The sequence below is a fragment of the Notolepis coatsorum genome (genome assembly GCF_963971535.1).
Source record: "Notolepis coatsorum genome assembly, chromosome: 12".
In the NCBI taxonomy this organism is placed as follows: Eukaryota; Metazoa; Chordata; class Actinopteri; order Aulopiformes; family Paralepididae; genus Notolepis; species Notolepis coatsorum.
The window spans coordinates 30151418-30170526 of NC_140176.1; the positions used below are offsets into that span (position 1 = coordinate 30151418).

At 42.0% G+C, this 19109-nt stretch overlaps 1 protein-coding gene across 1 annotated transcript in view; it reads right to left on the reverse strand.

Moving 5' to 3' along the window:
* Positions 1–19109, reverse strand: part of LOC311238584 (ATP-citrate synthase-like) — an 81903-nt gene that overhangs the window by 62508 nt on the left and 286 nt on the right. The window contains exons 2-5 of the mRNA XM_084326693.1: positions 3126–3308; positions 2626–2748; positions 1545–1607; positions 936–1126 (exon numbers count right to left, since the gene is read on the reverse strand). Of these exons, the coding sequence (XP_084182819.1) occupies positions 936–1126; positions 1545–1607; positions 2626–2748; positions 3126–3284 (536 nt within the window). The 5' untranslated portion in view covers positions 3285–3308. The remainder of the gene's footprint in view (positions 1–935; positions 1127–1544; positions 1608–2625; positions 2749–3125; positions 3309–19109) is intronic.

Here is a 19109-nt window from a genome sequence, read left to right on the forward strand (position 1 = left end):
CAACCTGCAACTTGTTCTTGTCAGAGACCAGCAGGGCTGAGTCGTCCGCAAACAGGAACAAGTTGCAGTCACAGGCTGACGACATGTCATTTGCATAAATTAGGAAGAGTAGCGGTCCTAGTATGCTTCCTTGTGGAACACCACAGCTCACTGTGAGGGGGGGGGATAGAGTACCGTTTACCTCTAGAGAGAGAGAGAGATAGAGAGATAGAGAGATAGAGAGATAGAGAGATAGAGAGATAGAGAGATAGAGAGATAGATAGATAGATAGATAGATAGATAGATAGAGAAGACATGTGGACATCTGTGCTCTACTGAGCGCACCTTTCTAGTCCCCAGATGAATGTGCTCTCTTGACTTTGGCACAGTACACGCGACGTGTATGCTCGAGAATGATAATAATAATAATGCTCTTCAGATTATATTATCAACGACAGACAGCGTCAATGTGAGAAACACAACCCCCCCCCCTCTCGCTCTGAAGAATATGCATATTAGATATAACCGCGGCATATAGTAAATAAGGATATAAAGCATTGCGCGCAGAGTTTACATAGAAACAGCGCGACTCCCCCGAGTCCCAAGAGGAGTTTTCACAGGCTGCAGAACGCAGGACTGAAGAGCTCACGTTAAGCATGTAATGACTGAAGCCGCGTTTTGATGACATCATCACAACAACACGCGTTAGGTTACAGGTTGTTTCTGTTTCGGTGATATATTTCGGTGATACAAATTTCGGTGCATCCCTAGTTACAATGCACTGTATAAATGCATTAGTGTTCATTATAGAGCGGCTCAGGTAACAACACACAGTTACCCCGATGAAAGTATTACCTGTGGCCACGGTGTGAAAACTCTGGGAGGACTCAAATGTTTTGAAGACGGACAGACAGACAGCTGCTAATAAAACTCCACAACAATAACGAGCTCCATACTCTTTCCTGTCGTCTGGGACGTGGGGGAGGAGTTGTGTGATGACTTGCTCCTCCTCCAGCTTCTCGCCGACGCCCACTAGCAGCCGCTGGGCTTTGGTGTCGACGTCTCCCACCTCCACGCCTCCCTCGTGGTGGAAGAGGACATGGTCGCCCTCGCGAGCCGAGTAGATGCACACGTAGAACTCCTCCTCCTGGGGGCCAGAGGAAGAGGAGTCGTCAGAGATGCACACATACACTGCACACACACACACTAGGGATGTTGTCCTAACTATATTTTCTTTAGCTGCGACCAGCAGCTCTATAGGTCATTGTGTTGGTTGGTCCCAGGTTTCACCCATAATCATTATGTCACGTTCTCTCGTTGGGATAAATAACTTCTTAGTATAAACACAAGTCATTCTGTCACGTTCTCTCATTGAGATAAATAACTTCTATAAACACAAGTCATTCTGTCACGTTCTCATTGGGATAACTTCTATAAATACAGGCATTCTGTCACATTCTCTCATTGGGATAACTTCTACTTAATGAAATAAGCTAAATTAAAATATTCCCCATGGAATCCCCTGAAGGACCATGGCCCCTGAACCAACAGCTGGTAGACATTACCTGTTTATGTGGAACGAACGGCTCAATGAGGAAGTTCTTCAGAACTCCCTTAGCTTTAGCCACCTGTGAAGAGAAAAACACTATTATATATATATATAAAACACATAATTACAAAGACTTGTTTACCAAACCCAACAGGAAACTACTGCGGTTATTCTAACCGAGCAGGTGAAACCCAACGTATAACTACAGTAAACTACTGCCGTTATTGTTATACTAACTGAGCAGGTCAAACCCAACATATAACTACAGTAAACTACTGCTCTTATACTAACTGAGCAGGTCAAACCCAACTTATAACTACAGTAAACTACTGCCGTTATTGTTATACTAACTGAGCAGGTCAAACCCAACGTATAACTACAGTAAACTACTGCTCTTATACTAACGGAGCAGGTCAAACCCAACGTATAACTACAGTAAACTACTGCTCTTATACTAACTGAGCAGGTCAAACCCAACGTATAACTACAGTAAACTACTGCTGTTATTGTTATACTAACTGAGCAAGGTCAAACCCAACTTATGACTTGCGGTGGTAGTGGTAGTAGTGGCAGGATGTGGAGAGACACCAGAATAGCCCCCCTAGCAGACACTGGCATTACATGACCTCCGACCTTGCAGCCACATATAGCAGGCCTGACCTCAGCTAGCTGCTGGGTGGTGCATACTGTGGCTCAGTGTGCAGCATCTGAAATCTCACCATCCATACCATTTACCATAAATTACCCTTCGTGCTACCTCGGAATACTTTGAAGTTGATTAACATTAATATCCCATGAATATTTTATTAGCAATGTCGGAAGACAACCCATTATCGTTAGTGGATTATCTAGGATAGGAGATTCTAGTATGGTCTCTGGTGACTAGTATGGTGATAATATGGTATCATGTTCTCTGGTGACTAGTATGGTGATAATATGGTATCATGGTCTATGGTGACTAGTATGGTGATAATATGGTATCATGTTCTCTGGTGACTAGTATGGTGATAATATGGTATCATGTTCTCTGGTGACTAGTATGGTGATAATATGGTATCATGTTCTCTGGTGACTCGACAGGTCCCTGGTCCACTCACAGTGGTCTCTCTCATGAGGCGGAGCTTCAGCCAGTCCTGTACACCCTGCAGGTCCAGGTCCACGCCCACCAGACCCAGCTTCCCACGCCGCTTGATCAGCTGGTCTGGTTTCACCACCAAGCGCTGCAGGGAGGAGGGAACCAGACTGGCATTATCAACAAGCACTGGTTTATAACTCACTAAAACAACAAGCTCAGATAAAAAAAAATAAAAAAAAACACTAAAAACAACAAGCACAGGTTTATAACTATCAAATTCATGTATCAAGTTATTAATTAACTAATTAATCAATTGAGTACCTCAGAGCAATACAACTGTTTGACGTTTTCAGGAGGAACAATGTTTTCAAACTTTATTATCTAAAGATGGTAATAGTGTTGTTTATTCATAGTTAAAGACAGTAGAGGTTGAGTACTTAATTATCTAAAGATGGTAAGTTAGTGTTGTGTTCATTCATAGTTAAAGACAGTAGAGGTGGAGTACTTTAGGGTTCTTCTCACCTCGGTAAGTAGCCAGGGGTGCTCCTGTGTGAGGCTGTCCCAGTCCGTCTCTGCGGTGACGTTGGCGTAGCGGAAGCGGTTCTGCACAGCCGCTGTGGTGCAGATGTGTTTGTAGAGGAACTCCTTGCCCGTCTGCTCTGAGATGGCTTTGGCCGACATGGCAGCGGTAGGCTGGCACAGGAGCTGAGGGCAGAGGAGACAAAGTTACTCAAAACATCCTCCACCATGATGGGTCGTCTTGATAAGAATGTGAGCTTCTGTTCCACCATGATGCTCATGTTGATAGAACCTCTGTTCCACCATGATGCTCATGTTTTTTTTAATGTTTTTTATGTAAATATCAACATTATCTGACCATCCTCAGTAAATACTATCAAACTCCTGACCTCATCTGGTCTTTCCAAAGAACCAAGAGATGAGACAGTAATATGCATATAGGGCTGGGCAATATAACGATAACGATAATTATCGCGATATATTTTAACACTTTAACTGCCGGAAGACGCTTTTAGGCATCCTTCGCCGCCATGCTAAAGGTGCCGAGGACGCCGTAACTCGTCTTTGATATCAATATTTCAAAAATCTGTGATCGAAATCATATTTTCTTTCCGGAGCCCTGAGATGTACTGGTGAGCTCCCATCAACTGTTTAACGGTTCGAGAGCGCCATCTGGTGGCCGATCGGCAGATCGGCCAAGAGGGAGGGGCTCGCCAAACAGGAAGTGCTCATCCTATGTGCTCCGGGCACTCGCGATCGGTAGCCGGACTCCATCTCAACACACTGGATGATCAATCGCTCGCCCTAACTCAATAAACATAGTTATTTGGACGTATATAGTATTATACAACCTGGAAATGGTGCATCAGGATAAACATCCCATAATCGAAAACGGTCTACACCACGCTGATCGTCCAACGGCGCGAGGAATATACGGTAAGATTCAGCGTTATTTTTGAACGTGTTCGATATAAACTGCTCTGATGAACATATGACCCACACTAGATGAATGATATAACGCTGCCCACGGAATTATAAACGATCCCCCGGCCATCCGGTCATCATCAGATGATACGTAGAAACTTCTAGAACCACGTCCAATTGAAATTTTTTATATCGCGCCAATTGCCATCAAACTGTATTTCATCATCAATATACCGGTAATGCATTTGGGGCTATAGATCACGTTCTGGAGAAAGCTGCAGAAAGAGATGAAAACATACTTATACATTAGACCATATTTTACTATGAATATGTGAATGAAAAAGTTTAACGTTGCTACACAATGAACAATACATATAGGACTTTGAATGGGCCATAATAATGGCAATTTAGCAATATAATTTAAAAAGTTATAGCCCTGCAAAGAAGGGGTACTTATCCATAGACAAATAGAGCTGGCAACCTATGGTATATCATGAATTTAGCCTTAGGCAATCAAAGTGTTAATAATCGATATCGATTGATAATAAAAATATATATACATTTTTATTTTTTTTTATTTTGACCTGCAACAGGGCAGTTTTAAAACCAGAGACAGTGGACAGGCTTGTATTTCTTGCCTGCAACTTAAAGTAATGGCTTTGCTTGTCCAAATGACAATACTGACCAAATTCAGATTTATTTTTCTCTTGTCCATTTATTTTGTTTGCTTTCTAATTTAAAATACAGTTTGAAACCGTCTGTACACAGTAGGCTATGTGTGCTAACAGAGCTAGTCTCCAGTCGCAAGTCACGGTGCACATGTGCGATGGTTTGTCCACCAAAAAAGCACCAAAAGATAGAAAAGAGAACTGGAGTGTGAGGGGCTGTAACACTAAAGATGGCGGCAACGACAAAGAATTGCTGCAAAATAAACAATACATCTGTTGTTTAAAAAAAGAGACTCTGGGATCAAATCGAGCTGTCAGCGGTACCTCCAGCTCGGTCAGTCATCCCTACAAACACAATCGGCAGTGTTGGTGGGAAGCCGGTGGGGTAGGGGTCCTGAATGATCATTGCAAACAGCGACTCCTACTGGTCGGTCGGGGCAACTGTTCAGCAGGGAGGGGATCTGGGGGAAATTGTGTGAACCTCTGCACGCGTTACATTCGGTTCTCGCAGTGAAAATCTTTGCCGTCAGGTGAAAAGAAGTGTCTGGCCACTCCACATGTGATAGTCATGTGAGGCATGTGATAGTCTACACCCTGCCCAGACCGACAGTAGAGTTCGGTACCCAACCCTAGTGCTAACTCATGGATGATTATCACTGTGTGTAGCCTATGTTGATGATTAACAGCAGTGTTATATTGCAGGATGTTGTCTAACGTTAGATCTGTATTGTGTGAGACATGTAGTGAAATGAAGGTGGCCATGCCCGCTTCAATTGTGCAAAATACAAATAAAATAGACATGATAAAAAGTAATAATACCTAGACAATACCTAGGGAAATTGTGGGTGATGCCCGTGCACCACCGGCCAACGGGAGAGGGTCTGTATTGTCTCTGTATTGTCTCTTTCCACAGCAAAACGGTAGGCAAGGCACCTTGGTTGAGAAATGCAGGCTTCAATCTATGTTGTTTAGTCTATCTGTTCAGTACTGTTCAGTACTGTTTCAAGATGCACAATGAGATCTTCTTCTTCTTCTTATTTGAATTTCCGGCAGAGTAGACGCATCGAGGCATATTACTGCCCTCCGCAATTCTTTTTATGGGCTCTTCTTCTTCTCCTTCTCCTTCTTCACCTTCTTTTTCTTCTTCTACTGGAGAGAATTGTTGAATATATATAGATACACAAATGTTCTAGAATGTTTGATTATGACATCTTATAATCAAACATTCTAGAACATTTGTGTATCGATATATATTCAACAATTCTCTCAGAAGGTCTCATTGTGACATCACAAATGTTCTAGAATGTTCCATTATGACATCACAAATGTTCTAGAATGTTCTCTTAGGCAAAGTAAAATATATTGTTGGTTTCCTGTTGGTTGTCAGTTTGGCCATGGGTAGGTAGGGAATTTATTTTATTTTATTCTTTCCCACGGCGACTATGGATAGGGAATTTCTTTATTTAATTAAAATGTTCACAACAACATGGATGCATGTACTCTGCCAGCATGTTTAATATCCATAATACTAAATGTTTGACTAAGATTTCTATGAAACTTTATTATTATTATTATTATTTTTTAAACTCATAAAATATACTGGGTCGCACCTAAATCGGCAGGGTCGGTCGGCAACCGGAAACCAACTATTAATTTTGTTAGGCCTTATGACATCATACTGTGACATCACAAATGTTCTAGAATGTTCTATTATGACATCATACTATGACATCACAAATGTTCTAGAATGTTCCATTAGCAAATTATCGCGTTATGAAAATTAACTCAAAATTAATTACAATTTTTTTTTTTTTTTTATCTCATTCATGCCATAAGAACGTAGAATACACATTTAGAGACTTTTTTTTATATGGTCCATGTTCTTGGTATCTGATTCTAGGGCCATCTATGTATTCCCAGTGTCAGAAATACTGTGTCTGTTACTAGGCTTGAGTAAATTGTAATGAACTAAATGAGAATATCAATAAAAAAATTTGTATCTTTGACTGTGAATAACTCCATGCTCAAATTGACCAGACCTGAAAAATCTAAGCAAATTAATCAACGGAAGATGATTCAACAGAAGGTTTTGTAGATGCAGTACTGAGGGCAGACGTTCCACTCTACTGGTTAAAATTACTTACTCGTGAGTAGTACGTTCGTTGATAATGAAAAATTATGTCCACAGCCACTCCAGTGTAAAACAAAGATATCCAAATGGATGGTCCAAAGATGCACACTGACCTGGCTGAGAGAATTGCTGAATAGACTGTATATAGATACACAAATGTTCTTGACATCACTACAAATGTTCTAGAATGTTCGATGTTCTAGAATGTGCGGCTATGTCATCACAAATGTTCTAGAATGTTCAACCATGACATCATACTGACAAATGTTCTAGAATGTCCTATTATGACAATTATATAATACAATAACCTAAATAATTATAGCTTTGGCTCCTACAAGTACTGAATTCTACCATCCGGACACATGCAATTTGAAATATGATTATAGAATATAGAATATCAGGCATAAAATGGTTATGCGATTAAAATGTGATTAATTAGATTAATTAATTACAAATCCTGTAATTAAGTAGATTAATTATTTTAATCACCTGACAGCACTAATTATGACATCATACTGTGACATCACAACGGAACATGTTCGAGTACCATTTGAATAATATAAATAATATGTTTGGTAAGGCTGTCCCCGAAGCCTGTTTTTGGGATTCAAACTTCGTCAGGGTTCTTCGAACGGACATTCGAACCTTCGTTTTTAATAAAAGAAAAAGAAATAAATTGACAATTAGACAAATAGACAAAATAGACAATTTCGCGCGGGGAAATTGTTAAAGTGTGGGTGATGCCTGTGCACCGCCGGCCAACGGGAGAGGGTCTGTATTGTCTCTATGACAAACGGTTCAAAAGATACAAAAAGGGGGCACGGCCTAAGGACGTGGTCAATATAGACCAATGAAAGAGGATATCCCTACTGAGTATAATGGCACAACCCGCAAGTCTCTACGACAAACGGTTCAAAAGATACAAAAAGGGGGTGTGGCCTAAGGATCGGGGGAGTGGTCAACATAGACCAGGGGTAGGCAACCTTAGGCACGCGTGCCTGCACGCGGGGGCATTTGCATAGACACAGGGGGGCAGCAGTATAATATTATATAAAAAAAAAAAAAAAAAAAAAAAAATGTGCTTTGAAATATTATAGTGAAATATTTTGCACTGTTGTCGCATTTATCTTGTTGAAATCCTCCCACAGGTTCTTTTTACTACCACATATTTAATTGAGACCCTTTATTTGTTTATTTCAATTTAGCTGGAAATACATTGCTACATCATTCAGTAACATTTGCAGAGCCTTATAACAAAAACATTATTACGGTCACCATTGTGACCAGTGGGATTAATCAACTAATTTTATTATTTATTTTTCTATTTCATTGAACATTGCACATGTTAAAAGCCATATTCTTTACTCAAAATGTGAGTATTACCAAGTCAACTTGTGTTCTTAAAACAATGACAATAAACATAGTTTTATTAGGTTGAAATAATGTGGTTGTGTACTTATTTTTCTGGATTATTATGGATTGAAAACTGAAAACCTTAATGCACAGTAACTGAACTCAATATTTTTAAGTTCTGGTAACTTATTATTATATATTTTTTACAGTGTAGTCTTGCGATCAATCAAAACTTATTTACACGATATACCTCACATTCACCCTCCATTCACATCCTGGTGTTCTCCTGGTGTTCTCCATTCGGCCTGTAGGTGGAGCTATGACAGCCCACGTACAGTACACACACCGATGGTGTGTGATGTGTCCAAAAATGAATGGGCAAATGTGAGTGAAATGGTCGCACTGTATGCAGCTGTTTGTCTGCATCGCATTCCCCCCTCCCCCCCCCCCCCAACTCAGATTTAGGGTTGATACAACCATCATAATAATATTGTTAATAATAACGATAATGATGTAATAATGTAAAAATTATCATTAAAAATACCTGATTATGAGAAAATATTTACGATGCATGGAATATTGTTGAGGCACACTAGTTACAACTATATTTCAAACAGGCACTCCATGTCAAAAAGGTTGCTGACCCCTGACATAGACCAATAAAAGAGGATATCCCTACTGAGTACAATGGCACAACCCACAAGTCTCTACGACAAACGGTTCAAACGATACAAAACGGGGCGTGGCCTAATGATCAGGGGAGTGGTCAACATAGACCAATGAAAGATGATATCCCTACTGAGTACAATGCCACAACCCGCAAGTCTCTACGACAAACGGTTCAAAAGATACAAAAAGGGGGTGTGGCCTAATGATCAAGGGGGTAATCCCCTGAAGGGGGAGGAGCCGAACCATGGGGGCGTGGTCAACATAGACCAATGAAAGAGGATATCCCTACTGAGTATTATAGCACAACCCGCAAGTAGTAGGACAAACGGTTCAAAAGATACATGTGAAGGGTTATGTGCGATATTGTGTAATTCCGTCGACCATTGTGGCCCGTGTGGCGATCGGAAAACAAGGGAAGGAACGGTAAAAAATCTGATTTTAGAGTGGAGAGCCCATTCGTGTCTATGGGGAGCATGACTTGTCATCGTTTTGATGTGTTGTTTTTAAATCGCAATTTACAAAAGGTGATGGTAAAACAAAAAAATGCAGCTTCTACACTCTAGTTCTGCCATTCATTCCTTATGGACCAAAATGTCCTGTTTAAAGTCGATTTGTAGCCAAACGGTGCGGTGAAACTTTCCAAAAAGTAATAGCAAAATAGTCTCAAGTTGGACCAAGCCGGTCGTTTTGATACCTTACACTTGTGTGTGGTCTGAAAGCTCTGGCAGGAGTTACTGGACAAAAATCGGCGGAATAAATAATAAATAGTATAGATTACAATAGTGTGGGTGCCACACTAATAAAATACAATGCTAAGCTTAAGAAATAAGATAATGCTACTATATACAATAATATACAAATATACAGTTATGTTTTTTAAAGTTACCATTTTTGTAGTGTGTTTGTGTGTGGGGTGTGTGAGAGAGTGCAAGTGAGGATGTGGTGTGTTCATGTGTGCGGAGAGATCAGTGTTCAGTGTTCTGATGGCCTGGGGGAAGAAGCCGAGTTGGAGTCGCTCTGTTCTTGCTGCATGTATGCCGAGGCTCTTGCCTGACCTCAGCAGCTTGAACAGGCTGTTGGGGTGGTGAGGGTCCTTCACTATTCTGTAGGCTCTGGATCTGCACTTCCTGGTGTAAATGTCCTGCAGGGGTGGTAGTGCAATACTCTCTGTGTAGAGCCTTCCTGTCCTGGGCAGTGCAGTTGCCAAACCAGGCAGTGATGTTCCCAGTCAGGATGCTCTCCACAGCCCCAGAGTAGAAGGACTGGCGTATCTTCCCTGACCGAGGCAGTGCCTCTACCACCCGAGACAGTTAAGGAAGTTCAGAGTATCGGGGAAGATACTCCAGTCCTTCCACTCTGGAGCTGTAGAGAGCATCTTGACTGGAAACATCACTGCCTGGTATGGAAACAGCAAGGCACAGGACAAGAAGGCCCTACAGAGAGTGGTGCGCTCAGCTGAGCGTACTACGGGTATTGCACTACCACCCCTGCAGGTCTTATATAACAAGAGGTGCAAATCCAGAGCCTGCAGAATAATGAAAGACCCTCACCACCCCAACAACAGCCTGTTCAAGCTGCTGCAGTCAGGCAAACACCTGCGCACACCAGCAACTAGGACAGAGAGACTTCGGTTCAGCTTCTTCCCCCAGGCCATCATAGTCCTGAACACTGAACTCTCCACACACAAGCACACATGAGCACACACATAACACACACACTGTATACGCTTACACACTAACAGTCACTTTAGCATGAACACACACACATGCTGCACACGCTCACACTCAACAATCACTTAAAAAAATTTAATAAAATCAAAAGAACGGGAGTGGTTCTTGTATAGTAAATAGATGGATATAGCAAGTTAGCATAAGGACACATAGTATAGCTGTAGATTGTATAGTATATAGTGATGCACGATATATCGGCCGCCGATATAATAATGGCCGATATGGCAGTTTTTTTACACAATGGTATCGGTCCGATATCAAGATGGGGCCGATATGGGCAGATATTTAATAAATAAAAAAAGTTCAAAAAACATTTTAACCTTTTTTTTCTTCTTTTTACATGTTTTGGCCTTAAATAGTTTCAAAATATCAGTCATTTCTGAAAATAAGTTACAAAAGTAAAAATAAAAACGTGTTTTCTATACAGAGTTATCGACATCGGTAAATATCGGTATCGGCCAGAACAGCAATATTAATATCGGTTATCGGTATCGGCCACAATTTTCACATCGGTGCATCACTAATGGTATAGCATTGTATAGTAGTGTACATAAGACCCAGTGCCTCGTCCGTAGCCAACATTGTATTGCCCTATCGCAGGACCTTAGCATGTCTTACCATGCTTTTTGTAAATTTTATGTACATTATACCTGTTATGTCTTATTCTTATTACTTTATTGCACAAATGTCTTATTCTCATTCCTATTCTTATTACTTGTATTATTGCACAATCGCTGCAGGCATGACCCCCCGCATTTCACTGTATGCTTGTATGCCGTGACAAATAAAACTCTTGACTTGACTTGATCGAGTGAGGTGGCGTTCGAACGGCAACAAATAGATCTTTCGAACGGTCATTTATATGTTTGGCAAAAAATGCATCCCGAGCCGCTCGCAAAGTGCCGTGACTTTTGTGCATTCTGCGCACGTTGGGATGTATACATCCCGGTGCACGTTATATGGTTAACAAACTATTTATTACATGCATATTATATTTTGCATGCGTGCGTGTGCATACTAAGGGACAAACATCTGTGCAATAGCACATACCACCAAAATCACACATTGGCCCATGACTACTGACGCAAAGGATATAGGTTGTCCAGCTGCTTTTGTATGTTGTAGTGTTGTCACAATACCAACATTTTGACTTCGATACAGATAGGAAAGGTAATGGAATATATTATTAGACGCTATTGAAACATAAATAATCAAATAAAATGATTCCGTTACAGCTGCTGAGCTATATACTATAGCTACGGTCCATCAATATCTTCCTTTTGAATTAAATGGGTTCTAATCTAGAGAGGGAGACTCTCAGCCCCCCCTTCCCTCACTATTGGATGCCACCGAGCGTTCCCAGGAAAAGTTTACAGTAGTTAGCGTCAGCAGGTTAGCGTAATTAGAGTTAGCAGCTAACATTAGTTAAGGTTTTTAGCGCGACGTGGGTATACTATACGGGAATGGCGAGGATGCAAAGCATGTTAGACCATTGGACCCGTTGCTCGCTGAGTTTTCGTTGCACATAGAAACAGTGTGACTCGTGAGATGAGTTGTTACAGAGCTGTCGAACGCAGAGCTGAATAGCTAGATGTCATAGCTTCTAAAATTGAAGGTCCGCGCTGCTCTGCGTCTAATATGAAATGACAATTTCGCGTTGACATGCCCACTAGGCAAAACTATTACTCGCACACTGTGCTCCAAGAAGATTTTTCCTTTCGCACAAAATCTATTTAGGGGCAAATGCGAGTGAAATGCTCGCACTGTAGAGCCCCGATCCCGGCACCAGAGTGCCAGGACATCAACCTCCTCCCGGTAGGCCTTCTCGTCGTTGTTAGAGATCAGGCCCACCACCACCGTGTCATCCGCAAACTTCACTATGGAGTTGGAGCTGAACCTGGCCACACAGTCATTTGTGTACAACAAATACAGCAGGGGGCTGAGCCTGAGGACACAGCCCTGAGGGGACCCGATGCTCAGGGTGATTGAGTTGAAGGTGTCAGTCAGAAAGTCCAGGATCCACACGCCTGTAATGGAAACTACACCAGGCTTGAAAAACAATTGTTAATAATAAATAGTAGTCTTCCATCTAAAAAAGGTCATTCTTAACTTAACAGTAAGAAGCATTTTGTACAAAAGTATTCTGTACTTCTGTATGACAACTATTAAAGAAACTTGAAACTTGAAGAAACTAACAACCCAGCCCCCTGGTTAAGGACAAGACGTCCATTTAAACAGAGCTACCCTGCCTTTAGTCAACAAGCCAGCCTTTGTGGAACACGTGCAACAATGTACAACGATGTACAAACACTGGTCCACAGAGAAGATTAGCAACACACTGCATGCAGCACATTGCCAACAGCACTGGGTGCCTTCCTTCCAGAAGGCAAGCTGGACCTTCTGAACATTTAAATTAAAGCCAGAAGGCTTCCCGACGTTCACGCAACAGTCTACCTGCTTTGTTTTCCATTATTGGGTCAGGTTCTAAACCGTGTGGGTATCAAACAGGAAGAAAGACGGTCAAGAAAGAAGAAAGAAGAAATTTCGTATTGTCCTATTCTACCCTCCCCCAGGGAACAAAATAACTGGGCGCCCATCGCCAAATGCGTGTAGATTTACCGTCTGGCGTCTAAAAATAATAGTCTGCCCGCCAGCTGGCGTGTAATTCATATCGATACTCTTATTTTGAAAATCCTGTGCGGGTCTCATTGCCGCCCCAAGCGCAGATCCAGTCATAATATCTGGGCTCCGGCAGCTAGCAACGTTCAGGTTAATATGATACTCCTATTTTGAAAACCCTCTAGAGCAGCGTTGTAAACAGAGCAGCGTTAACACAGCAGTGCGCCTACAGGCGCGAAATAAGTCTGTGATGTTTTTTCTCTTCTCACAACGAGTCCAATGCAGCTACATGCTTTGCACCGTTGCCATTCCTTTATGCCCACATCGCCCGAAATTAACGTTTATGTACCAATCACTACAACGTTAACGTCAGCTAACAAGCTAATCCTGATGATCAGACGAGGCAGAGCCACAGTAAACAGCACTGAGGAAAGGGAAATGGGGGGGGGGGGCACTCTCCCCTTCCCTGTGTGTGTGTGTGTGCGTGCGTTTGGAAAGACGACGGAGTCACTAGTCAGGACTCAGGACAGGAGTATATTATAGTAAACTGAGGATTACTGAGGATGGACAGATAATGTTGATATTCAAATATAAAAAAAATTGAAAGGAGTGGAAGTTTGAAGACCGACTACAATATGATGCGGGGGTGGCGAGTTGAAACAGTGTGTGTGTGTGTCCCGACCCCACTTCTATGTTTCAATAAATTATTTGCATTTAAAACTATTAACGCTGACTCATTCCTTCAGTCCACTCAAAATTATGCTAATATTCCTTATGTTGTTTATGATATTAATTGAAATAGCATATGAGAGTATTATATGTAATAATAACACATGGCGATATACTAAAAAGCTATTTATAATTTTTGGCTAGTAAAAAATCTGCCCGGCTGGTACTTTTAAAAATCTACCAGCCAAGTGGCTGGTAAGTCAAAAAGTTAAGTTTGTTCCCTGCCCTCCCCTGTCTCGAATGTTGTTAGGCCATGCCTCCCACAAGCCGGCTGCAATGTGGACGAAGCCTTGCATCACGTGTCCCCTCCGGTACTCGAGGAGGCAGCCGTCGCATCTTTTCACCTGCACAGCGCGATCTCTCAGCGGCGAGGGTCTGCGTGGGAGGGACACGCCGCCCCCGTCGCTTCCTGATTCTACTGTGCAGGCGCACCAACCGACCTGTAGGAGTCGCTGTCCACAACGTCCGATCCCCACCCACCAGCTTCCCACCCCCTAATACTGCCAATTGTATTAGTATGAACGACCACCAGCCAAGCTGGTAGCAACGCAGAGAGCTGATTGTCAGTTCTTAATGGAAAGATTAGTTTTCCGCTTGAAATTAAAGTGCAGTATTTGAAATACAATGAAAGGAATATGGCTGGATTTCTTATCAAAAGGGAAAGTGTCACTGTGTTATTTAAAATAAATAAACAAAAAACAAATTAGAAGGCCATCAATATCAAATGCAGCATAAATCAAACTAACACACACTGTAGGCCTACTGTTTCAAAACAACACTACTTTGTTCATTCTATTTTTAAAATACGTACATTGTCTTATTTGTCTGTCTACATTTATTTAGACTAACATTATTTAAATATTGAGTGCAAGTTGTGCAACACAGTAATTGTGAAACGGTGGTGGATTAACGTAATTCACACACGGAACTGTCTATGGGTTGGGCGTCCGCACGGACCATTTTGCGTGTGGTACCTTCGTTCTCGACTCTACCTACAGTGGAAGTTGAGTGGAGTCGAATAGAGTTGATACCATGCAGTGGAAAAGCGGCAATAGTCCCGGTTGGAGTTAGTAAACACAATGTTAGCCTTCTTGGATGTTGAATAAACGTCATTGTCTTTCGACACCCCGCCTCAGACTCCCATTTTATCCTCTGCTAGCTACGGTAACATTTCATTGATGTCTGATGATTTCACTGGCTGTATTGGAGCTAGCGGGCTACCAACGTGCGTTGTACTTGTAGCGTCACAAACCGTGCTAATGTTATGGCAAGTTGTAGGCCTATGTAATGTTAATGCCAAATGTTTAATGTCGTAATGAAGATTGATTTATATTGCGCTTGCCATTTCCACGCACTTTCTACGAACTGACAGCACCTTTTTTTGCATCCCCCGAACCGAACAATACCCACACGCGCCGAACCGTGGAGGTCGTGCCGAACGGTGTACGGTTCGAATGCATACCGTTCCACCCCTAGTTCTAAGATTCCATTCCAACAGTGTTGTAACTTGTGACATAAGAGGGAGGCTCTCTCAAAATAATGGGGAGAGGGGGTAAAGTGCAGAAACACAGATAAAGAGTAAAAACATATTTGTTTTCCCCAGAGGGTCACCTTTGACTTCAATCCTGCTAACTGGGCTGCCAGGTTACAACTAGAGCTGTAAATCTTCACTGGCCTCACGATTCGATTACGATTCAGCTGTCCACGATTCGATTAGACAACGAGAAATGTCCACACCCCTAGTTACAACTAGGGCCAAACCCAGATCTAGTTTCAACTCAAAGAAGCACAGAAAGACATAACACTAACTACATGACACTAGTAAAGGTGTTGCTACCAGACAGTCCTGCCAGGAAGGAAGAAGCAGCTCACCTTCAATCACTTTCCAACTAGTTAGGCATAAAAGAAAAAAAATTTGGTTCCTGTTGGTTGTCAGTTAAGGCCATGGGTAGGTAGGGATTTTTTTTTTTTTTTTTTTCACTGCGACTATGGATAGGGAATTCTAAAATGTTCACGACAACATGGATGCATGTACTCTGCCAGCATGTTTAATATCCATAATACTAAAGGTTTGACTAAGATTTTTATGAAACTTTATTGTTAAAAAAATATTTTTACTATTTTTTTTTAACTCAAAATAAATTGGGTCGCACCTAAATCGGCAGGGTCGGTCGGCAACCGGAACCAAACCATTTTTTCTTTTAGGCTTTAACCCAGCTAGACATGATCCCAGTTAGAAATGTTTATTAAATAAAAAGACAGAAAGTTATGTTTGCATTACATTAAAAAAAAACAATAGTTAACTCAAGTGTCATAACCTTGAGTCATAACCTATTTTTCCTACTCTGTATTGTATACATGTATATTGAACACTTTTGTTTACACTTGTTTACGTACTTTTGACTTTCTATTTTATACTTATCTATTTTTATTTGTATCTAGCACACTCTCAGGAACAGAACAGAAAAAAGCATTTCATATAAAAGTATTCTGTATTTTTGTATGACAACTAATAAAGAAACTTGAACTTGAACTTGAACTTAACCGTCATGAATTGGAATCTCACTGCAGAAAACCTTGAGAGAACTGATGTAGGATGGAGAGTCGGGTGGATGACAGAGGGTGTACTGCTAATAGGGTTGACATTCCCATTTCAGACCTGGCAGCATGTCGATGGACCAGTTCAGCAAGCTCAACTGTGCCCTGCTTTAATCATCATCACCCAGAACTCAATGTCTCATTCTAACCCAATGTCTCGTTCAGACCCTGTGTCTCTCTAACCCATTCTAACGCAGTGTCTCATTCTAACCCAGTGTCTCATTCCAACCCAGTGTCTCATTCTAACCAGTGTCTCATTCCAACCCAGTGTCTCATTCTAACCCAATGTCTCGTTCAGACCATGTGTCTCATTCTAACCCATTCCGACCCTGTGTCTCATTCTAACCCATTCTAACCCAGTGTCTCATTCTAACCCTGTGTCTCATTCTAACCAGTGTATCATTCCAACCCAGTGTCTCATTCTAACCCAGTGTCTCATTCTAACCAGTGTCTCATTCCAACCCAATGTCTCGTTCAGACCATGTGTCTCATTCTAACCCATTCCGACCCTGTGTCTCATTCTAACCCATTCTAACCCAGTGTCTCATTCTAACCCTGTGTCTCATTCTAACCAGTGTATCATTCCAACCCAGTGTCTCATTCTAACCCAGTGTCTCATTCTAACCAGTGTCTCATTCTAACCAGTGTCACATTCCAACCCAGTGTCACATTCCAACCCAGTGTCTCATTCTTACCCGGTGTATCATTCTGAACAAGTGTCTCATTCTAACCCAGTGTCTCATTCTAACCCAGTGTCTCGTTTTATAAAACCCTACTATAGAATAAAGCTAAAAAGAAAACATTCTATGGGTCACAAAATCCAGTATCCCATTCACTGTCTACATAGCAGCCTGAGCCTATACCTGATGGCATCACAGGTCTGAGTCTTCTCTGGTTTCTGACTTTAGAGAGAGAGAGAGTAGCTCATGTTCACAAATATTGATTTCACTTTCCTAGGCCATGGAAATAACATTTGAACTCACTTTGGGTGGTGACGTTGCCCTCCTGATAACAGACTTAGCTCATGAGTAACAATATTTACAACCAGGCTAAATAAACAACAGGTAGGATGGCTGATAACAGGCCTGTTATCTCGTCTGCCTCTTAGAAAGCAGCAGATTAAAATCGTATGATGCCTTAACGCTCTCAAATTCAAGTTGGGACCAAAAAGTAATGAATTACTTTGCAAGACGACCGACGCTTTTCAAGCAGACTAACATAGCTACGCATTAGGATGTAGGGGGGTTATGGTTGGGTTCTTCTCGTTCACTCGGAGGCAGATGTCACAGTATTTACGTCAGCTAATCCACTGGGCATTGTCTGAAATCATGTAAGCGTGAAAAGAAAATCGCGTGTGCATTTTGGAGAATCCAACCGACCATCTGGGAAGACGAGAATAACATCAACAACATACACGACCATGACGTCGGGTCGCTGCTCTGCGATCTATAATCATATGCAGCTGAACTAGCACCCTGGAGCACCACTTGTATATTATTCAGACTAGCTAACGTTAGCTGAACTAGCAGCCTGGAGCATCACTTGTATATCATTCAGACTAGCTAACGTTAGCTGAACTAGCACCCTGGAGCATCACTTGTATATCATTCAGACTAGCTAACGTTAGCTGCCATTGTGAGTCAAATCAATCCCGACTACCACACCCACTTCAAGCTAGCCGAGGCTATGATAACACACCTAGCCAGCTGTTTAGTTAATTAGACAGACTACTAGACAGTGACACAGTACAGTGGTTTGATGTACACAGCTAACAGTATCTTTAGCCTGTGGGGTAAGTTACTGCTGGTAGATATAATAACTGAGCTCGTCGCGTTCTTCCTATTGGATGTCAATTAAACCAGTGAGATCAGTGTTTCAAAGATTAGCATCCGATGTTAAGAGAGACAACCAGAGACAGGTCTGTCAAGACAGGATCCCTCACAGTGAGACAGGTCTGTCCAGACAGGATCCCTCACAGTGAGGCAGGTCTACAGGATCCCTCACAGTGAGACAGGTCTGTCCAGACAGGATCCCTCACAGTGAGACAGGTCTACAGGATCCCTCACAGTGAGACAGGTCTGTCCAGACAGGATCCCTCACAGTGAGACAGGTCTGTCCAGACAGGATCCCTCACAGTGAGACAGGTCTACAGGATCCCTCACAGTGAGACATGTCTGTCCAGACAGGATCCCTCACAGCGAGACATGTCTGTCCAGAGAGGATCCCTCACAGTGAGACAGGTCTACATGATCCCTCACAGTGAGACAGGTCTACAGGATCCCTCACAGTGAGACAGGTCTACAGGATCCCTCACAGTGAGACAGGTCTGTCCAGACAGGATCCCTCACAGTGAGACAGGTCTGTCCAGACAGGATCCCTCAGTGAGACAGGTCTGTCCAGACAGGAGGATCCCTCACAGTGAGACATGTCTGTCCAGACAGTAGAATACATCACAGGACAAGACTCAGACGTTAACTAGGTAACGTTTGATATATTGGTTGATGTATATTTCCTCAGATAACTCGAACTGTACTATTTAATTTATTGAATGTAGCCTCAATATAAC